The sequence below is a fragment of the Sapajus apella genome, unplaced genomic scaffold (genome assembly GCF_009761245.1).
Source record: "Sapajus apella isolate SASKATOON/1434 unplaced genomic scaffold, GSC_monkey_1.0 scaffold119, whole genome shotgun sequence".
NCBI classification, from domain to species: domain Eukaryota; kingdom Metazoa; phylum Chordata; class Mammalia; order Primates; family Cebidae; genus Sapajus; species Sapajus apella.
Genome location: NW_022437059.1, coordinates 1,738,624 through 1,756,249, shown reverse-complemented (window position 1 = coordinate 1,756,249; position 17,626 = coordinate 1,738,624). Strand labels below are relative to the sequence as shown.

General features: G+C 42.6%; 1 protein-coding gene across 1 annotated transcript in view; it reads left to right on the top strand.

The window, feature by feature from the left end:
- FCRL4 (Fc receptor like 4) overlaps positions 1 to 17,465 on the top strand; it is a 45,194-nt gene extending 27,729 nt beyond the window's left edge. The window contains exons 9-18 of the mRNA XM_032260722.1: positions 1,119 to 1,373; positions 2,472 to 2,723; positions 3,029 to 3,313; positions 4,116 to 4,403; positions 9,575 to 9,688; positions 10,827 to 10,854; positions 12,227 to 12,309; positions 12,537 to 12,605; positions 15,847 to 15,878; positions 15,967 to 17,465. Coding sequence (XP_032116613.1) covers positions 1,119 to 1,373; positions 2,472 to 2,723; positions 3,029 to 3,313; positions 4,116 to 4,403; positions 9,575 to 9,688; positions 10,827 to 10,854; positions 12,227 to 12,309; positions 12,537 to 12,605; positions 15,847 to 15,878; positions 15,967 to 16,086 — 1,526 coding nt within the window. The 3' untranslated portion in view covers positions 16,087 to 17,465. The remainder of the gene's footprint in view (positions 1 to 1,118; positions 1,374 to 2,471; positions 2,724 to 3,028; positions 3,314 to 4,115; positions 4,404 to 9,574; positions 9,689 to 10,826; positions 10,855 to 12,226; positions 12,310 to 12,536; positions 12,606 to 15,846; positions 15,879 to 15,966) is intronic.
- Positions 17,466 to 17,626: the final 161 nt, after the last annotated feature.

Genomic DNA, 17,626 nt, shown 5'->3' with positions numbered 1-17,626 from the left:
ATTCCTACAGGTTAATTTTCTAGGGTCCATAAATTATCTTGCTAAAAGACAGATTAACAAGTGTACATACACAGGGGAGTTTGCAAAGAAAAACATGGCTCAAGGAGGCAGCCAGATGATTGAGGTTGACACAGGTTGAATATCCCTCATTCAAAAATCTGGAATCCAAAATGCTCCAAAATCTGATATTTTTTAACCACTGACATGAGGATCAAAAGAAATGCTCACTGGAGCATTTCAGCTTTCAGATTTTTGGTTTATGCATATGTTCCAAAATCTGAAAAAAAACTCGAACTCCAAAACCCTTCTGTTCCCAAGTATTTTGAATAAGGTATACTCAGCCTGTAACCATCTTAAACAAAGGAAAAGGAGTTTTGGGCTTCCGGGTGTGGGGGAAAAGGTATGGCAGGTTGACTAGGAAAACCACGGTAAACAAGGTGTAAGTGAATATTTAAGTGAAACAAGGTTTAAACAATATTTAAGTGAATGGCTTCTCTATTGAGGAAAGTTGTTAAGCGCATTCCTCTTCCTGGTATGGGAGAGGGAGACACATTTACAAAAGGAAATTTCATTTATAAGTGAAAATTTCTTTTTTCATTTATAAAGGAAAACGTGTGCCTTGTTTTTAGAACTTTTCCTATTTCTGGTGATTCTCCATGGCTTTTAGCTCAAAATAATTTATATGCCAAAGAGACAAACCTGGAGATGGCATTTTCTGGTACCCTTCACACACAAGAACTCATCTCAGAGAGGTCTCTGTAACACCAGGATCCCAGGTGGGAGCCCAGGAGAAATGCAATTTCCAACTATCTACCTGAAGACCTGGTTCACTGAAACAAGTAAGAGAGTTTGTGAGTCTCCCATCATCCATCACTGCTGAGTGGATCCTGCTAGAGCTGCCCTCCTTCTGAAAGGGCAATCTGCTGCTGCAGACCACTGAGCAGCCACTGCACCCAGGAGGAGGTGAACACAGCTCACCTGCAACCTGGGGAAACAGAAGTCGTCCTTGGACCTCTTAGGGATCTCCCATGCCATGTCCTCCAGTGTAACCCACACAAGCCACTGCAGCTGGGACTGCAGGCACCTCCACCTCAGACCCATTACTCTTTCCTCCTCAGCAGCTGCACACAAGCCTGTGATTTCCCTCCATCCTCCATGGACCACGGTCTTCAAAGGAGACAGAGTGGCTCTGACTTGCAATGGATTTCACTTCAATGCAACAGAGAAAACAAAATGGCATCGTCTATACGGTAGGGGAGAAACTTCAACCCTAACCCCAGGAAACACCCTCGAGGTTTGGCAATCCGGAAATTACAGATGCCAGGCCCAGGGCTCCCCACAAAGTGACCCTGTGCTCTTGGTCTTTTCTTCAGGTGAGAAAGAAGAATTAGTTGAAACTTTATAAATGGGTTCGGTTTATCTCTGCTCCCTGGAAGTTCTATAAACTGGGGTCTTTTATTCCTAACACTCAATCCCAGCTACTTCAGTTTCACATTCTCCCTCAATGCCTACAAATGTTTTTCAAACTACTATTGAAACTTGAGTTTAAATGGTTAATATTAATTGACATCCCCACACACCATCCCCACACACCACTTACACAGTCAAGGAAATGAGTTAGCTTTAGGGATCACAAAAATGAAGCCGTCTCAGATCCTGCCCTGCAGGGCTTTAATGGCCTCATAAGGGAGAAATTAAACACACATAAATGTTCTGAGGACAAAAGTGCCATCAAAGGAGCTCAGAGGTGGGAAATCTCCAATCTGAGGCTTTTCATCCCCACCCATTGTGATGTGTGCCCTCCTCATTCCTAGTTTTCCTTCTGCTTAGCATCAAGTTCCCACATTTCCTCCTGTCCAGTTTTACCTGATTGATAAGGATTTTTGTCACTTCCAAGGTCATGGTCTACAGTAGTAGCCTTTCAACACAGTCATCTAAGACAGAAGGGTTATAGCTAATCTCAAATTAAAATCATTACAATCTGAACAGCATGGAATTTCCATAGGACCACATCCACGGTCCCTGATACCTAGACAGTGTCACTGACAAGACTTCTGCTATAAAACACACTCCAATGCATCGGAAGAGTTCCGTGCATAGTTCTCCAAGTGCTACTTCCTTCATAGCTCCTGCTCTGAGACTTGGTGAGCAGGTTGGTGTTAAATTCTGCCATACTCTATCATGTCAGGGATTCTGATCACACCTCCTCTCAGCTTTTATTCTCCACATTAGAATCCTTATCTTTGGAATCTGACCGTGAATGCTTAAATAGACATGTCTGGGATTCATTTAGGAATTGTACCTGAAGCATGGTACACTGATTTAGAAGGAGTTTTTGAGCTTAGATCAGGAGATTGCATCCTGTGGAAGAAAGAAGAAAACAATAAAACCTTTGTAATTTAAGAGACACAGAAGGAGGAGGCAGCAGGAGTGCTTTGAATGACCATCTCTTCTCTCTGTGTCTTTTCCAGTCTCCTTAATCCTGCAGGCCCCATATTCTGTGTTTGAAGGTGACACATTGGTTCTGAGATGCAAGAAAAGGAGGAACGAGAAATTGACTGCTGTGAAATACACTTGGAATGAAAAAACTCTTTTCAAATCTAATAAAAGCTCGGATTTTCTTATCCCACAAGCAAGTTCAAATAACAGTGGCAATTATCAATGCTTTGGATATGGAGACAAAAATGTATTTAAATCAAACAACAAAATTATTAAAATTAAAGGTAAATCTTTCACCTCATATAAATTTTGTTAGTAATGTCAGGGTCAGGAAACTGAGCATGTAAGGAAGGAATTTATGGATTACTATTTAAACTCTGAATAGATGAGAGGCACAAGTCCTCTAAGAGGCAGAGAAAGTAGGGTAATTGGATGTGAATAAACCTGTGGAAGAAAAAATGTGGTAGAGGGCTTGATAAGTTTGTCTTGCTGTGTGTCTGAAGTATCCTGGGACTGAGCATCCAAACCTGTCTCTCACGGAGTGCTAAATATTCTTGTGCTCAGAAATTGATTTACGTCTTCTCTCTAGAACTATTTCCACATCCAGAGCTGAAAGTCACAGACTCTCAGCCTACAGAGGGGAGTTCTATAAACCTGAGCTGTGAAACACAGCTTCCTCCAGAGCGGTCGGACACCCCACTTCACTTCATCTTCTTCAGAGATGACAGGGTCATCCTGTCAAACTGGAGCAAGTCCCCGGAACTCCAGATCCCAACCATCTGGAGAGAAAACTCGGGATCCTATTGGTGCGGTGCTCAAACAGTGATCGGTAGCGTCCACAAGCGTAGTCCCTCGCTACAGATCCACGTGCAACGTGAGTGTTGGAGAGCCAGGTATCTTCCCTGCCTCTCTCTGCCCCTTGGGCTCTGTAGGCATGGGGACTATGTAGAAGAGGTGGATTTTATCATCCTGACAGAGGCACCAGACTTAGGCCAGAAAATGAAGTACTATAATACAAGAAATACATGACTACTTTTCTATCTCCATTTTCCTAAAAACTCAGTCTTCCTTTGAAACTCTTATCACTTCAGAATCACAGCTGACTCATGGAGTTAGGTTTGAGAGCTATGGAAAACAAAACAAAACAGGAAAACAAGGTTCCCTGCTAGGGAGTTGGCAGATTCTAGAATACTAGATCTAGATGCTAGGCAAGCATCTACCTTTTCCTATTCAGTAGCTACAAACAATGTGGGTGCTGATGATGTGTACAGCAGAAGAGAAGAGGAGATAGATAGACCCAATAAATATCACTTAGGTACCAAATTAGGACTTTTAAAAACAGATGTGGTCCAGCCAAGTGCCACGATGGCCACTATTGCTATTACCTCTCCCTCAAAACAACTCAGACCTCCAGCCAAGATGTCAGACAAAACCCAAATGCTTCCTCTGGGTTAGTCCTTTTTTCTTTCCTGGGGCCTTGTATATCAGGATGGAAAGCTTGTTACGTTTAGTGATATTCTCAGCCCTAAATTCATAGTCTGTTGGCCACCATGCTAGTACCTGCTGAAGAGTATATCTTGAAGTCACATAAAAAGTGACCCTGCTCAACACCCCAGCTACCCAGCCCTGCCCTCCCTTACATGTGGCCCCCCACCTGTGGTCTCATTTTCACATAGGGATCCCTGTGTCTGGGGTGCTCCTGGAGAGCCAGCCCTCAGGGGGCCAGGCGGTTGAAGGGGAGACACTGGTCCTTGTCTGCTCCATGGCTGAAGGCACAGGGGACACCACTTTCTCCTGGCACCGAGAGGACACACAGGAGTGTCTGGGGAGGAAAATTCAGCGTTCCCCGAGAGCAGAGCTGGAGCTCCCTGCCATCGGAGAGAGCCACGCAGGAGGATACTACTGTACAGCAGACAACAGCTACGGCCCTGTCCAGAGCGTGGTGCTGAACGTTACTGTGAGAGGTGAGTTTTTCTCTCTGCTGACCTAATTATTTACTCTCAGCAGACCTCCTCAAATTAAGGGTGGGGATAGAGAACATTATCCTGTGACTCTGCTTTTTGTCTTTCCATTTTGCCACACTCCACTGTGATAAACAATTTCTTCCATTAGAATATTAATAACTCAGTCAGGTCAGAGTAAGGTCCTGTAGTGAGGTAATGCTGGCCTGGCCGGGAGCCATTTTGCCTTTTGGAGGTGATTTTGTTTCTCCGTGCTTGGATCCATTGCGTGTTAATCTTCAAGAGGAGCCTTATCTTGTCAGCAGTGTTTCTGGGTGGGGCACAGCTCTGTCACCCCACAGTGTCACCCTACAGTGTCAACTACACCTCTCCTTTCAGTCAATCATCCACACACATCAGACCAGCAGCTTCAGGTCCACAGAAACAAAAGCACAAGGCATTCCTTGACTTCATTACCGTAATAGAATCCTGAAGGATTCTCGGCAGCCGAATTGTATATGGGTCAGGAAACTCAAAAGCATGGAGAGCAGATACAGAGCCCACTTTTGTCCATTGAAAAGAGAAGCCTTACTTTGGGATCTCACAGTTTTAGCTCAATTACGTCTCTTCCTCCATCCCCGAGAAGCCACACTGGGCCAAGCTATGTTCTCACTCAGCTACCTTGGCACTAAGGAAATGGTCTCTACTGGACTTCAATCGCTTCTCAATCTCAGGTTTAGTTGCATCCCTGGCTCTCAAAAAGAAAAAAAAAGTAAAGTGAAAGAAAGAAAAGAAAAAGGAAAAAAGCAAGCTTTTACTAAGTTACTGCAAAGTTCAATTTTCCTGCTTTCCTGTATAATGAAACTCAAAAGAGTTGTCTCTATTCACTCTCCTTACTTCATCTATTTTTTTCTTAAACCCATCACCACCAGGTTTGCCTCATTCCACCAAAATGGCTAATGATCTCCATGTTTCTAAGGCCAGTAGAAAACTGTTTTCATTTTATTTGATCTACCTCCAGCTTTTGAAAGAATTGATCCTTCCCTTGTTCTCGAAACATTTTCCTCCTCAATTTCTGGGACATAACTTATTGGTATTTTACCTATTCACCAGACACTTTTTAAAGTTTTCTTTCCTGATCCTTATAATATTTCCAACGTCTACATTTTGGGAACTACCAGGGATCTGTTCTCAGACAAGCTGTGCCCACTTTCCATAACATCTCATTCAGTCTCGTAACTTTAAATGCCCTTATGATTTCTATCTATGTGTGACTCCCAAACTGAACTAAAACTTAGACCTCAAGTCTGAACTCAAGGCTCATATGTTAAAGTATTTAAATCAAGTGCATAAGAACAGCTAGTTAACATCTCAAACAACTCATCTAAAACCAAGCTCTTGGATTTTACTTCAGAAGGTTCCTGCCTAAATCCTCCTCTCAGTAAATACAAAACTCCCTTCCCCTAGTTGCTCAGGCCAAAAATCTAAGCATCAGCCTTGCCTCTTCTTATTTCATCCCCCATATTTTATCCACTTCCAAGTGCTAATGGCTCTACCTTCAAAATACAGCCAGAATCTGACTACTTCTCACAGTCTCCACTGCTACCACCTGGTCCAAGTCACCAGCATTCCTTGCCTGGATCATGGCAATGACATCCTAACTGGTCTTCTATATGTCTATTCTCAATGCAGCATCAGAGGGAACTCTTAAATCGTAAGTAAGTCAGATCATGTTACTTTTCAGCTTAGCATCCTTCCTTGGCTTCCCATGTCCTTCAGCAGATAGCCAGTACCCTCTCAATGACTCACCTAGATCATCCAGGCCCTGCATGATCTAACCCTCCTGTCACCCTGGCCTCATCTCCTACCACTTTGTCTAGCCCTCTCTACTGCCACCATGCTGACCCTCTGTCTCTTCCTCAAACTTTCCAGGCCCAACCCCAGCTCGGGGCCTTTACACTGCAACCTCCCTGATATCCTCATGCTCACTTCTTCACTTCCTCCAGAACTCTACTCACTTTGTCAGTCTTTTCCCAACCACGCTCTGTAACATGGCAGTCCTCTTTCCAGCTCTCGCTCTCCTGGTCCTGCTTAATTCTCCCATCACAGCACTTATCACCAACTCCCAGGCCATGAATGCCCTTATCTGTTTGTTGCCTTCTCCCAGGTGTCTCATATCAGCCTCATGCGGGTGGATCCTTCTTTTTACTACAGTTGTATCCTGAGTGCCTGGAATAGTGCTTGACTCAGGCATTCAGTAAACATCTGCTGAATAAGTGAGCGTTGTGCATATCATCTCTGTTGATCATCATAACAATCCTCTGAAGATATTATTATCTCCATTCTACAGAAGGGAAAGAACAACTCAGAAAGGTTTGGTGATTTGTATAAAGCCACAGAGCTTACACATGGCAGCCTAGATTTGAACCTTGATGCAGTCATTTAGCTCTGAGACACAGAGAGCCATGTCAAAGCTCTCCAAAGAAATACCACGCAGTCAAATATCCACTGTCAACCATGCTAAATAAGCAGACAGCCGCACTGTTTATATGAGGTTAGCTCTGACAGTCAGAGACATAAACCTGAACAGTTTAGTCAGAGGCTCTGGCAAGGGGTTGCTATGCTAACCGCCCACATGCTGCTCAACTTTATCTTCAGCTCCCTCGAGGCAAGTCTTGTGATCAAGCAGGCCCTACCAGGTTAAGAGACTGAGGTGTTTCCCCAGAACTAAGTGCCACAGCAGTCTGCCTCTCAGTCCGGGAACAACAAAGGGTGTAATTCCCAGCAGAGAAGGACTGAGGCTGAGCTAATGTCATTTTAATGATTTAATGTCATTTAATGATCATCTGTTAAGAAAACAGAGATTAAACGGACATCAAGGATCCAGTAATATTTGATGGAATATTACTGGAATATGAATATGAATTTAGAATGAGTATCCTAAATCTTTTTTATTCATGGACTTTATGCAAAATCCCTGTGCTTAGAAATAGGAGAATTTATAACAAGGGAGAAACTCTGCTCTAGCCACATGCACTGGGCTAAGGTGGGCTGTCTTGGTCAGCTTGAACTGCCATAACTAAATACCATGTACTGGGGGGCTTAAACAACAGAAGTGTATTTCCTCATAGTTCTAGAGGCTGGAAGTCTGAGATTGGTGCACTAACATAATTTAGATTCTTGTGAGGGCTCTCTTTCTGGCTTACAGAAGGCTACCTGCTTGCTGTGTCCTCAAGTGGCAGAGAGAGAGAGCAGGACAACCTTTCTGGTGTTTCTTCTTAGAAGGGCACTAATCCTATCATTGGGGCCCCACCCTCATGACTTCATCTAAATCTAATATCTCTTAAAGGCCCCATCTCCAAATACCATCACATTGGGGTTAGAGTTTCGACATATGAATCTGGGGGAGAACGGCACAATTCAATTCATGGACTGAGGTTGTCTGGGGTATGACTATGGGGAGCAAGCTTAACCTATGGAGGTGTCCTCTAAGCTAATCAGAGAGCAGCCTGAAGTTCCTGAGGGCCTAGGGCATGGTATTAGGACAATAAATAAAAACTAGTACTTGCCTAGACATAACACTTAGGTGCCAGGCACTGTTCAAAGCACTTTACATGCATTAACTCATTTACAACAGTAAATAGTCACAATAAGCCCCAGTTCACTGAGAAAACTGAGGCAAAGGGAGATTAAATAATTTTCCCTGGCCACACAGTGAGTAAATGGAGGAGCAGGAATTCTAACCAATCTGGATTTAGAATCTGTGCCTTTCTAACTGAGGCAGATTTCAATTACTTTCCCCAAAGTAGCCATTTCTTCTAGGAAACAGGGTTACCAGGAAGAGAGAGTAACTTGCTTTCTGCCCATTGAGTCCAGAATTCTAGACCTGGACATGGCTGATTCTGATTTTGCACAGAAGGCAATGGGGAAAGACTGCCCCAGCAGGCAATGGGGAAAGATTTGATACAGGATGTAGTGGCCAGGCTTCTCTGTCCTTAGATTTCTCCCCTGCTCTCCACCCTACTCCTTCAGCTGTTGTGGTTGGGAGGCTGAGCTGGCTGCCCACTGAATACTGTCTATAGGTAGAACCACTCATAGGTCAAAGGGCAGGTTTGTTGGTGTTGTCAGAAAGGGAAGGATAATGTCAGAAATGTCACCCGCCACTCCTGGCCAATGGCCCCTCTGTGCCAGAAATCATAGATGAAAATAAATGGGAATCATGGTCAGTGTTGCTGTTGTTCTACTATCTGCATGTTCTCTGTCAATGCTGTGGCACCTGTGTCTGAGGTCTGAATTTAGTTTTCCTGGGGACCAAGAATACGTATGAAAAGCACCAGCCCCCAACCTCTGTCCCTCTCTCCTGCTTTTGCTCTTTAGCTCATCACCACAGGGCATGGTATAAATTTATTTATTTGTTTATTGCTTGTCTCTCCTCCCTGGGTTATAAACTCCAGAAGAACAGGGACTTTACTGTCTTATTCACTGCTATATCTTCAAGAGTTAGGTCAGTGCCTGGCACAGGGTAGCCTCAGTAAATATCTGCTGTATAAATGAGTAAACTTAATGAAACCTCCCTTTCTGTGGATGAGAGGAGAATGGACCCCTAATCCCTAATGGAAATATCAAAAGCCCCTAACAATTTATTGATTGTTTGTACTTTCCCATCAGTTCTTTTCTCTCCTGCCCTTCAGAGCACACAAGGCATGGGCTTCTATGAGAAAGGAAGCTGATGTCATTTCATTGTGTGTTCCAATGTGCTTTTTTAATGCAGAGCTTTAAAACAGAGTCTCTGTTCGTTCACTTGGTGCCCTAATCAGTGATGAATTTTCATTCTTTATCGGACAGTTTGTTTCCTAAGTTAGGTGCTGCCAAGCCACAGTCCCATGGTAGCTCTCCAGGTGTCTGGGGGGAATTCATAGGAAGTCAGGTTACCAGAATGCATTAGGATTTCCTCTAAATTGTTAGTTTCTAAAATGATTCACTGAAGGTAGAGGGAGCTCTTTCTTTTTCCACTCAGGCCCTGGCCCACCCACGATGAGCTTTTTTGGCCATAACCCGGCCCAAGGTTTCTTTATGAGTCCTAGTCCTTCAGATTCTTCTCTCTTCCAGGGCTCAGTACCCAACCAAGCTGAGGAAAAGGCAATCCCAAGCCCTGAACCTCTCCACTAAGGTTCACACAGGTCCTTTTCCCTTAGTGACTCCAGGCAACAGAGATGGCCTTGTCACCGCGGGAGCCATTGGGGGTCTGCTCGGCGCTCTTCTCCTGGCTGTGGTCCTGCTGTTTCACTGCTGGCGCCAGAGGAAGCCAGGTTTGTGATCTTCTCTTTGCCAGAGTTCCTGCCCCGTCCCTTCCCCTGAACTCAGCATGCAGCCAGCCTCAGTAGCCACCAGGCCACCACTCCCAAGTCGCCACCCCCATCGCTCACACACACTCACGTCTGCCCCGTCCTTAAGGGGTAGTTTTGCAAATAGAGGCTGTGAATGAGAGCTGCTCATATCTAGTCTGATTAAGTATCAAGTGAAAGGGAGGAAGAGCGGAATTTTTAATGTGAAGTTCCAAAAACTTTATCTGAACTGTTTACTGAGACGGTTTCTTGGTTCATACAGACTGGCCAGTTGAATACTTCAGCCTATCCCAAATCCACCATAAATGGAGATTCAAAATGAACTGAAGGGCTCTGCAGAAATGACTGAGAATAGAGCTGGCTAATTTCTATCCTTCTCTCCCCTAAGAGACTTTTCTGGGTCGGAGCTTGAGCCTGCTGTCTTATGCTCCAGCAGTCCCTCTCTCCCCAGGTCAGCCTCCCCTGCCTTACGGAGACGTTTGTCCCGGGCACTGTCTGCTGCATACTTCCAAAGGCTTCTCACCTCAGCCCAGTTCAGGCTAGCTTTGGATGCCAAGAAACCTGGCGTAGAAGACAGGCACAGAACCTTTTTCAGCTCTAGAATAATTACCCGCATGCTTCAAATCTGTCTCTTAATTCAATTTCAACTTTCCAGATTCCTGACAGTACCTTCTGTGTGTCCTGTATTGGGTTGGAGGTAGGGAGTTTTGGATCTCTGGCCAAATCTCCTTAGTGAGCCTGAGTCAGACACTGATGCTCCTCTGGGCATGGCCACAGATGTTCCTCGAAGTTCACCCACAGCACACTACTCTGCAAGTAACAATTTGGTTATATGTAATATTTCCTGAGGGATTTCAACACAGACTTGAGTCTTAATAAATTCTCAAACAACTGCATATTTAACTCAGGAGTGGGCAGTCCTGGCCTCAACAAGTTATCTGCTTTGTTCAATCTTTCTTCACATCATTTTCAAGAAAATTCAGGACTGGGCAGGTGTTTGAATTTACTTTCTTGATGACTTCTCTTAGATGGCTCCTGTATGCGAAGTATTTGAGAAGGGCTTTCTGTGTTGACACAAATGCATCTTTGCTTTATTTTGCAGGAGATCGTTTCTTGGGAGATGAAACCAGGTGAGACCTCAGCTTCTACCAGTTCCTTTTTTGTTTCCCAAGTACACAATATGCAAAACTGTGGGGTTACAAAATTAGGTCAAGTTATTTCTCTTTGGCCCTGTGGCTAGATACCCCCATTTTCACATTCCTTCAATTGGTGAAAAATGAAGCTTTCTAGAACTGTGCTTGTCAGCTCATAGTTTGCAACATACAAAATAATAGATTTCTTATTTCACATTAGTCTATTCATCTAAATGGATAATACCAAAGGTTATAAATTTTCTCGGTTGGCACAGCATGTTTCTTGTCCTATAATTAAGTTAGACAATGTGTTCATGTAACTATGCATACAATGACTACAGACTAGATTTTCTTCAAATTTTCTAGGTTTTCCAGGGAAGTCTACGTTTCTAATAATCTTCTTTTTGCACCATGCATGCATATATGCTCATTCAACTTTATGTCCTTAACTTTCGTTTGGAAAATATGGCCCTCTTCCTCTTTCTATGCCAGTGTCTTAGGAATTGGAGTATGGATTATGTCTAATTCCTTCTTGGATTGTACACACATTACAATGTAAAGTACAGTGGTGTGATCTTAGCTCACGGCAACCTGCGCCTCTCAGGTTCAAGCAGTTCTTGTGCCTCAGCTTCCCAAGTAGCTGAGATTACAGCCATGAGCCAGCACATCTAGCTAATTTTTGTATTTTCAGTATAGACAGGGTTTCACCATATTGGCCAGGTTGGTCTGGAACTCCTGGCCTCAAGTGATCTGCCCACCTCAGCTTCCTAAAGTGCTGGGATTACAGGTATGAGTCACCTCACCAGGCCAACGATAAAGTGAAGACATTTAATCACTCTTTCCTGATGATGAAGAAGGTAGTATATGTATATTTGAGACAGGATCTCACTCTGTCACCCAGGCTGAAGTGCAATAGCATCATTTCAGCTCACTGCAGCCTCGACCTTCCAGGCTCAAGCAATCCTCTCACCTCAGCCTCCCAAGTATCTAGGACTACTAGCGCATGCCACCATGCCTGGCCAACTTCATTTTATTTTGTGTAGAGACAAGATCCCACTATGCTGCCCAGGCTGGGAAGCCACTATTTTTTAACCAACCAAGAGTGATCATTCCAACTATGAGACAATGATTGTTACTATGATGTCAGAGACTGTCTATCCTTGTTTCCAGAGCTCCAGGGTCTGTTTCAAAAGAACAATCTCACTCTATATAGACCTATTGAAACTCTAAACCATCCAGGGTTTCCAGTACCCTCTTGGCTGCTGACTCTCCCCAAATCCTCTTTCTCCTCTGCCTCTCTCCCTGGGCATCTCACTGTCCTGCATGTTACAATGTTCCAGGGATTATTATGTGTTTCTGTGTCTCACAGGATCCCTCCCACTCCGGCGCCAGGAGAGTCCTCCTATTCCATTTGCCCTGCCCAGGTGGAGCTTCAGCGGTTGTATGTCGATGGTGAGGGTTCCCCTCTAGGAAGCTGTTCCTGGCCTCAGCCATGGAAAGGTAATATGCTTTTGGCCCTTGGAAATGCCCCTGGACTCCCTAAAGTGTCCCAAATCCAGATATTCCCAGATAATTGTTCTATTGTGTGTCCAAGAAGAGTGGAGGTGATGCTTAGGAAGAGGCATCTGTAGTACCTTAATACTAACAGAAACAGCCTTGAAAATGTCTTTTCTTTCCAGTACATCCCAAAGAGGAAGATTTGATATACCCTGAGATCCAGATTATTCGTCTGGGAGAAGAAGGGGAAGGTACGTCTCTGGGAAGAGGTTCTGGCTGCAAACCACATTCATTCATTCATTCAACAAATATTTACTGAGGACCTCCTATGTGCTAGGTACTATTGCAAGTATTGGAAGTTGGCTAGCAAACAAAGCAGACAAAAATCCCTGCAAAGGCGAGCTTAGATTCTAAGGCGGAAAGATAGACACTGAAATACTGGTATACTTTTGCAATGATCGGGATGAAAATTAAGCATCCTTCTGATAGATACTGTGATCACTATAGTGTATGTACTAAGGTCGCCCTCAGGTCTGGATGAATAAATGTTTTTAAGATGTCTACTATGTGGTAGGCATTGTGCTGAGAATATTTATACATATATATCATATATATGTACATACGCATGGCATTTTTAAATTAAGAGCTGGAAACTGTGATTTTTACAGTATTGTATTCCTCTAATTACTGTCAAATTTTAAATTTTATTTTGGAGCAAGTAAGTTATTTGGAATGAATTGGATTCTTTTGAGGCTTGCTTTTAAGCTTTATAAGGGTGAGTCTCAAACAACCTTTACAGTAGGGTAAATTCAGCCTGATAGTAAAGCGATGCATTTCTGGGGATTCTACATCAGAAGGTCCATGAATTAGATCTGCATCAGCTTCTGGTATTATTTTGCCTCTTCTTTTCTGGTGGTTCTTACCCTGGCCTAAGATACTTTCCTCTTACAAATATGCCTATCAGTATTCAGCCGAAGACTTAAGGAGAACTCTCTGCAGACCTCTGGAGCTTTCAATCTGCATTCCTCCTGTCTCTCTGGTACTGTCCTGCAAGTTGTAGCTGCTTCAGTAAAACAGAATTCTTGGTCTCTGTTGTTTCAAGTCAGGAAAGCTTCAAGCCAGAAGCCAGGCTCTGAACTCCCAGTCCATGCACAGCTCGGTGGTAAACTGGTGCAATATGTGAAAACCACCATTTTGTCCTTTATTCTCATTGTTTAAAATGGGAAGATATATCCAGTCCCCGTGGGTCCATTTTGGTCGGAATAAACTGAGTTGTCTCTTGAAGTTCTACTTCACTTCTTTAATCCTATTCAGATCCATTTTAAGACCCACTGACGAATTGAGATCTGTTGTTAGAAAAACACTACTCTAAGTAACTGCAACCGATGGTCCACTTTGGCTTTCTCAGGTGGGAGGTCTGTATCCCAGTATCAGGAAAATCACTTCAAAATCACTTCAGAAGTTCAAACGGAATTTCTGAGACCTCCTTCACCTGGCTGGGGGCCATAAAATAGCAAACTCCACCTGTTACTGTCACCTCAGAAAGTCAAAGCGGAGACACAGTGGATATCAACTGATCAATCCTTCTAAAGACATCTCTTCAACAAACCTTTAATAATTTTCCTCCCCACACTTCCTTGCTTTGATTGATTAACCTGGGTCCTTAGAGCCAAGGAAACAAACAATTCTACTTCTTGTATAAATCTACCCATGGTACCTCACTTGGGAAGTTAAAATCGCCTAGGAACTTCAGTTGTAACCTGATGCTGAAGCTATTCTATGGAAATGAAATATACATAAGACTCGGGGAGGTGAAGGACTTTCTGAAGGTCACAAAGCCAGCAAAAGACAAAGCTAAGACCAAGTCTTCTGTCTTGCTATATCTGCTGCATGAACAGTCTATTACTATATTTGACCAACATATATCACCTGATCCCCTGCTTTGTCTTTCACTTGGTTCCCTGAGCTACCTCCATGAATCAGGCTCCCCTTTGAATGGGAGAATTAGAATGGCCACTACCTTTCTTGGGTTGGTTGAGTACATCTTATCTTACAGAGCTACCTTGATCATTTTGCTTTTCTTCATTAGTCTGTTCATCTAAATGGACAATACCAAAGGTTACAAATTTTCTGGGTTGGCACAGCATATTTCTTGTCCTATAATTAAGTTAGACAATGTGTCCATGTAACTATGCATACAATGACTACAGACTAGATTTTCTACAAATTTTCTACATTTTCCAGGGAAGTCTATGTTTCTAATAATCTTCTTTTTGCACCATGCATGCATATATACTCATTCAACTTTATGACCTTAACTTCCATTTGGAAAATACGGCCCTCTTCCTCTTTCTATGCCAGTGTCTTAGGAATTGGAGTATGGATTATGTCTAATTCCTTCTTGGATTGTACAGACATTACAATGTAAAGTATAGTGGTGTGATCTTAGCTCACAGCAACCTGTGCCTCTCAGGTTCAAGCAGTTCTTGTGCCTTAGCTTCCCTAGGAGCTGAGATTACAGCCATGAGCCACCACATCTAGCTAATTTTTGTATTTTTAGTAGAAATACAAAATACACTCTTTCCTTGACATATTTATCAAAACACCATTTAAGCCAAGCATTCTGTGGATGGACTCATTATATTTCAGAAACTTGAAGTATTAATGATCTGTAGAATGGTTTCCTCACCTGTTCCTCAAGGTTTACATGATGCCCCTGACATCATATGCAAAGTTTTGTGCATATGACCATTATTCTGGGGAGAGTACATAGTTTTTATCATATCATTAAAAATATCTGTAACCTCAAAAGGTTTGGGGTAAGAATATGGTAACAATACAGTAAGAAACAGAGAAATGTCAAGTGCCCCGGAGTGTATGTTTTTATCAGGCTCTATCTCTCCATAAAATTACTACACTGCTCTGATCATTCTACGTTTTACTCTGAGACTCTTAGTTTCTAATAGGCATGGCTCAACAACTCATATCTGCTGAACTTTCCCCTCACTCTGGCTCCATCTCTAGGAAACCAAGGCAGCAAAATCAAGAACTACACCTTGCTAATGCAGGAGAGAGTTTCTCTTCACAGGTCATACATCTGGAGCACTGTAATGGGAACTTGCCAAACCATTGCCAGTAGTGAGATGACAGTATTGTAAGCTAAGAGAAGTAGGAACTAAAACTAAGAGAAAAATAATCTCTCAATATCTGGTAGAGGAAAGGTGTGAGGTTTCTTAGTGTGGTACTAAGGGAGGAATTAACAGATCAATGGAGCTTGAAAAGAACTTGCAGGGGGCTGGGTTAAGAAATGATAGAATGAAAAGTCAAATGTGTTGAAGGACATGCTAAGGGATGAGGTGTGGAAACATGATAATCAATGGATAATCAATGGACAGGGCCCAGTGGCTCCCAGACTCTAAGGAATCAGCTGACAGACTGAGTTCTAACTTCATCCTTATGGCCATAGTTGAGCGATTCTCTTTCTCTCCACAGCTAATATCTCCGGGACACTTCTGGAGGATAAGGTGAGTTTTATTTCCCCACTGTTTTATCTCCACCATTACTTGCTGCCTCACACTCCCTCTCTGTTTCCACTTCTTTCTTCCATTCCAGGATGTCTCAGTTGTCTACGCTGAGGTGAAGGCACAACACCCAGATAACTCAGCTGGAAAGGTCTGCTCTAAGGACGAAGAATGTCATGAGAATGAAAAGTTAGGAGAATGTCCTACTTAAGTGATTTGTCCCTTATCCAAAGCCCCAGGCCCAGTGAAGTCCTCACAGCCCCTGGAATGATCAACTCATTCCAGCTTTCCAATTCTTTTCACCCATATGCATTCACTCCCAGGAGTACTCATTCATCTACTCTGAAGTTGGGATGGGATGGTCTCTGAAAGACTTCACTAAAATGACTATGATCCACAGTTAAGAGAAGACTGTATTACTTGCTGTGGGCCTAACCTGATACATTCCCTAGAGTCTGCTTTAGAGATGAGGCATAGAGAGAAGGACTGGTTTGAAAAACAGAAGCACAAATTTTGGTGAACTAGGATTTGCACAGAGATGAAAAAGGCTGGGTGACCTGGATCTCTGCTTAATACATCTACAACAATTCTCTCACTGGAGACTCAATTGCATCCGTTTGTTTAACTGTGAGTGGCTACACAGGTACTGCACAGACAATGCAAAACCCCTTCACTTCTGCCCTCACAGCTTACACTGTCAGGATTCACTTGCAGATAAAAGAACCCACCTGAAATGGTTTACAGAGAGAGGAATTTGAAAGAGGACATCAGGAGAGCTGGAGATGCATGCTCTAGCCTGTGTTTCCAAAAGCAAACGATAATTATGTTAATATCATTGGGGCAAAGACTTGCAACATTAGAGAAAAGAGACATACATATAAAATTAAAAACTTAAGTGACAACTCTGCAAACCTAAATTTGAATTGAAAATATTAGTATAAACTCATAATGACCTCTGCCTTTAAAAAGAAAAGAAAAAAAAAAAAGATAAGTATTTCCTACATTTGTCCACTGAAAAGGCCTAGAAATAATTACCAACCCGTTAGCAATAAGCACTCCTTGCAGAGGTTTTATTCTTTAAATACCATTCCCTACTGAAAGGAAATAAAGTTGCTTTTCTTGTGGGAACTGTGTCTTTGAGTTACTAATTAGTTCATGTGAGAATAATTCTTGCAATAAATGAAGAAAGAAGGAAAGAAATGGGAAATCACAATTTCATATGGATGGTTCATGATAACACCTACTGGTTGAATAATTGACAAAAACCAGCAGCCAAATGTTATAGGTCTCCTGATGGAAGTGTACAATACCACCTACAAAGTATCCATGCCCCCAATATTAAAACTGAATCCATTCCAGTCTTTCTAACTAAATACTTGTTTACAGAAAATGCATAGGGAAAAAGGAACTTGTTTAAATAACATCATGGGATTGCAACCAGCAAAACACAAACTGAGGAAAAGTTTTATAGGTCAAATGACCTGGCTTCTTGAACAAATACATGGCAAAAAAAAAAAAAAAAAAAAAAAAGAGAAGAAAGGGAGGAAAAAAGAGAGAGAAAAGAAAAATGAAAATTAATTAGAATATTTCCAACATAAAGAAAAGACATAAAAATATTTAAGGTGATATTTAAAGTGATAAATATCACAATTACACTGATTTGATCTTTACAAATTATATGAATGTATGAATTTGTCACATGTATCACCCTAGAAAAAGAGAAAAAGAAAAGGAGAAGGCATATACATTAA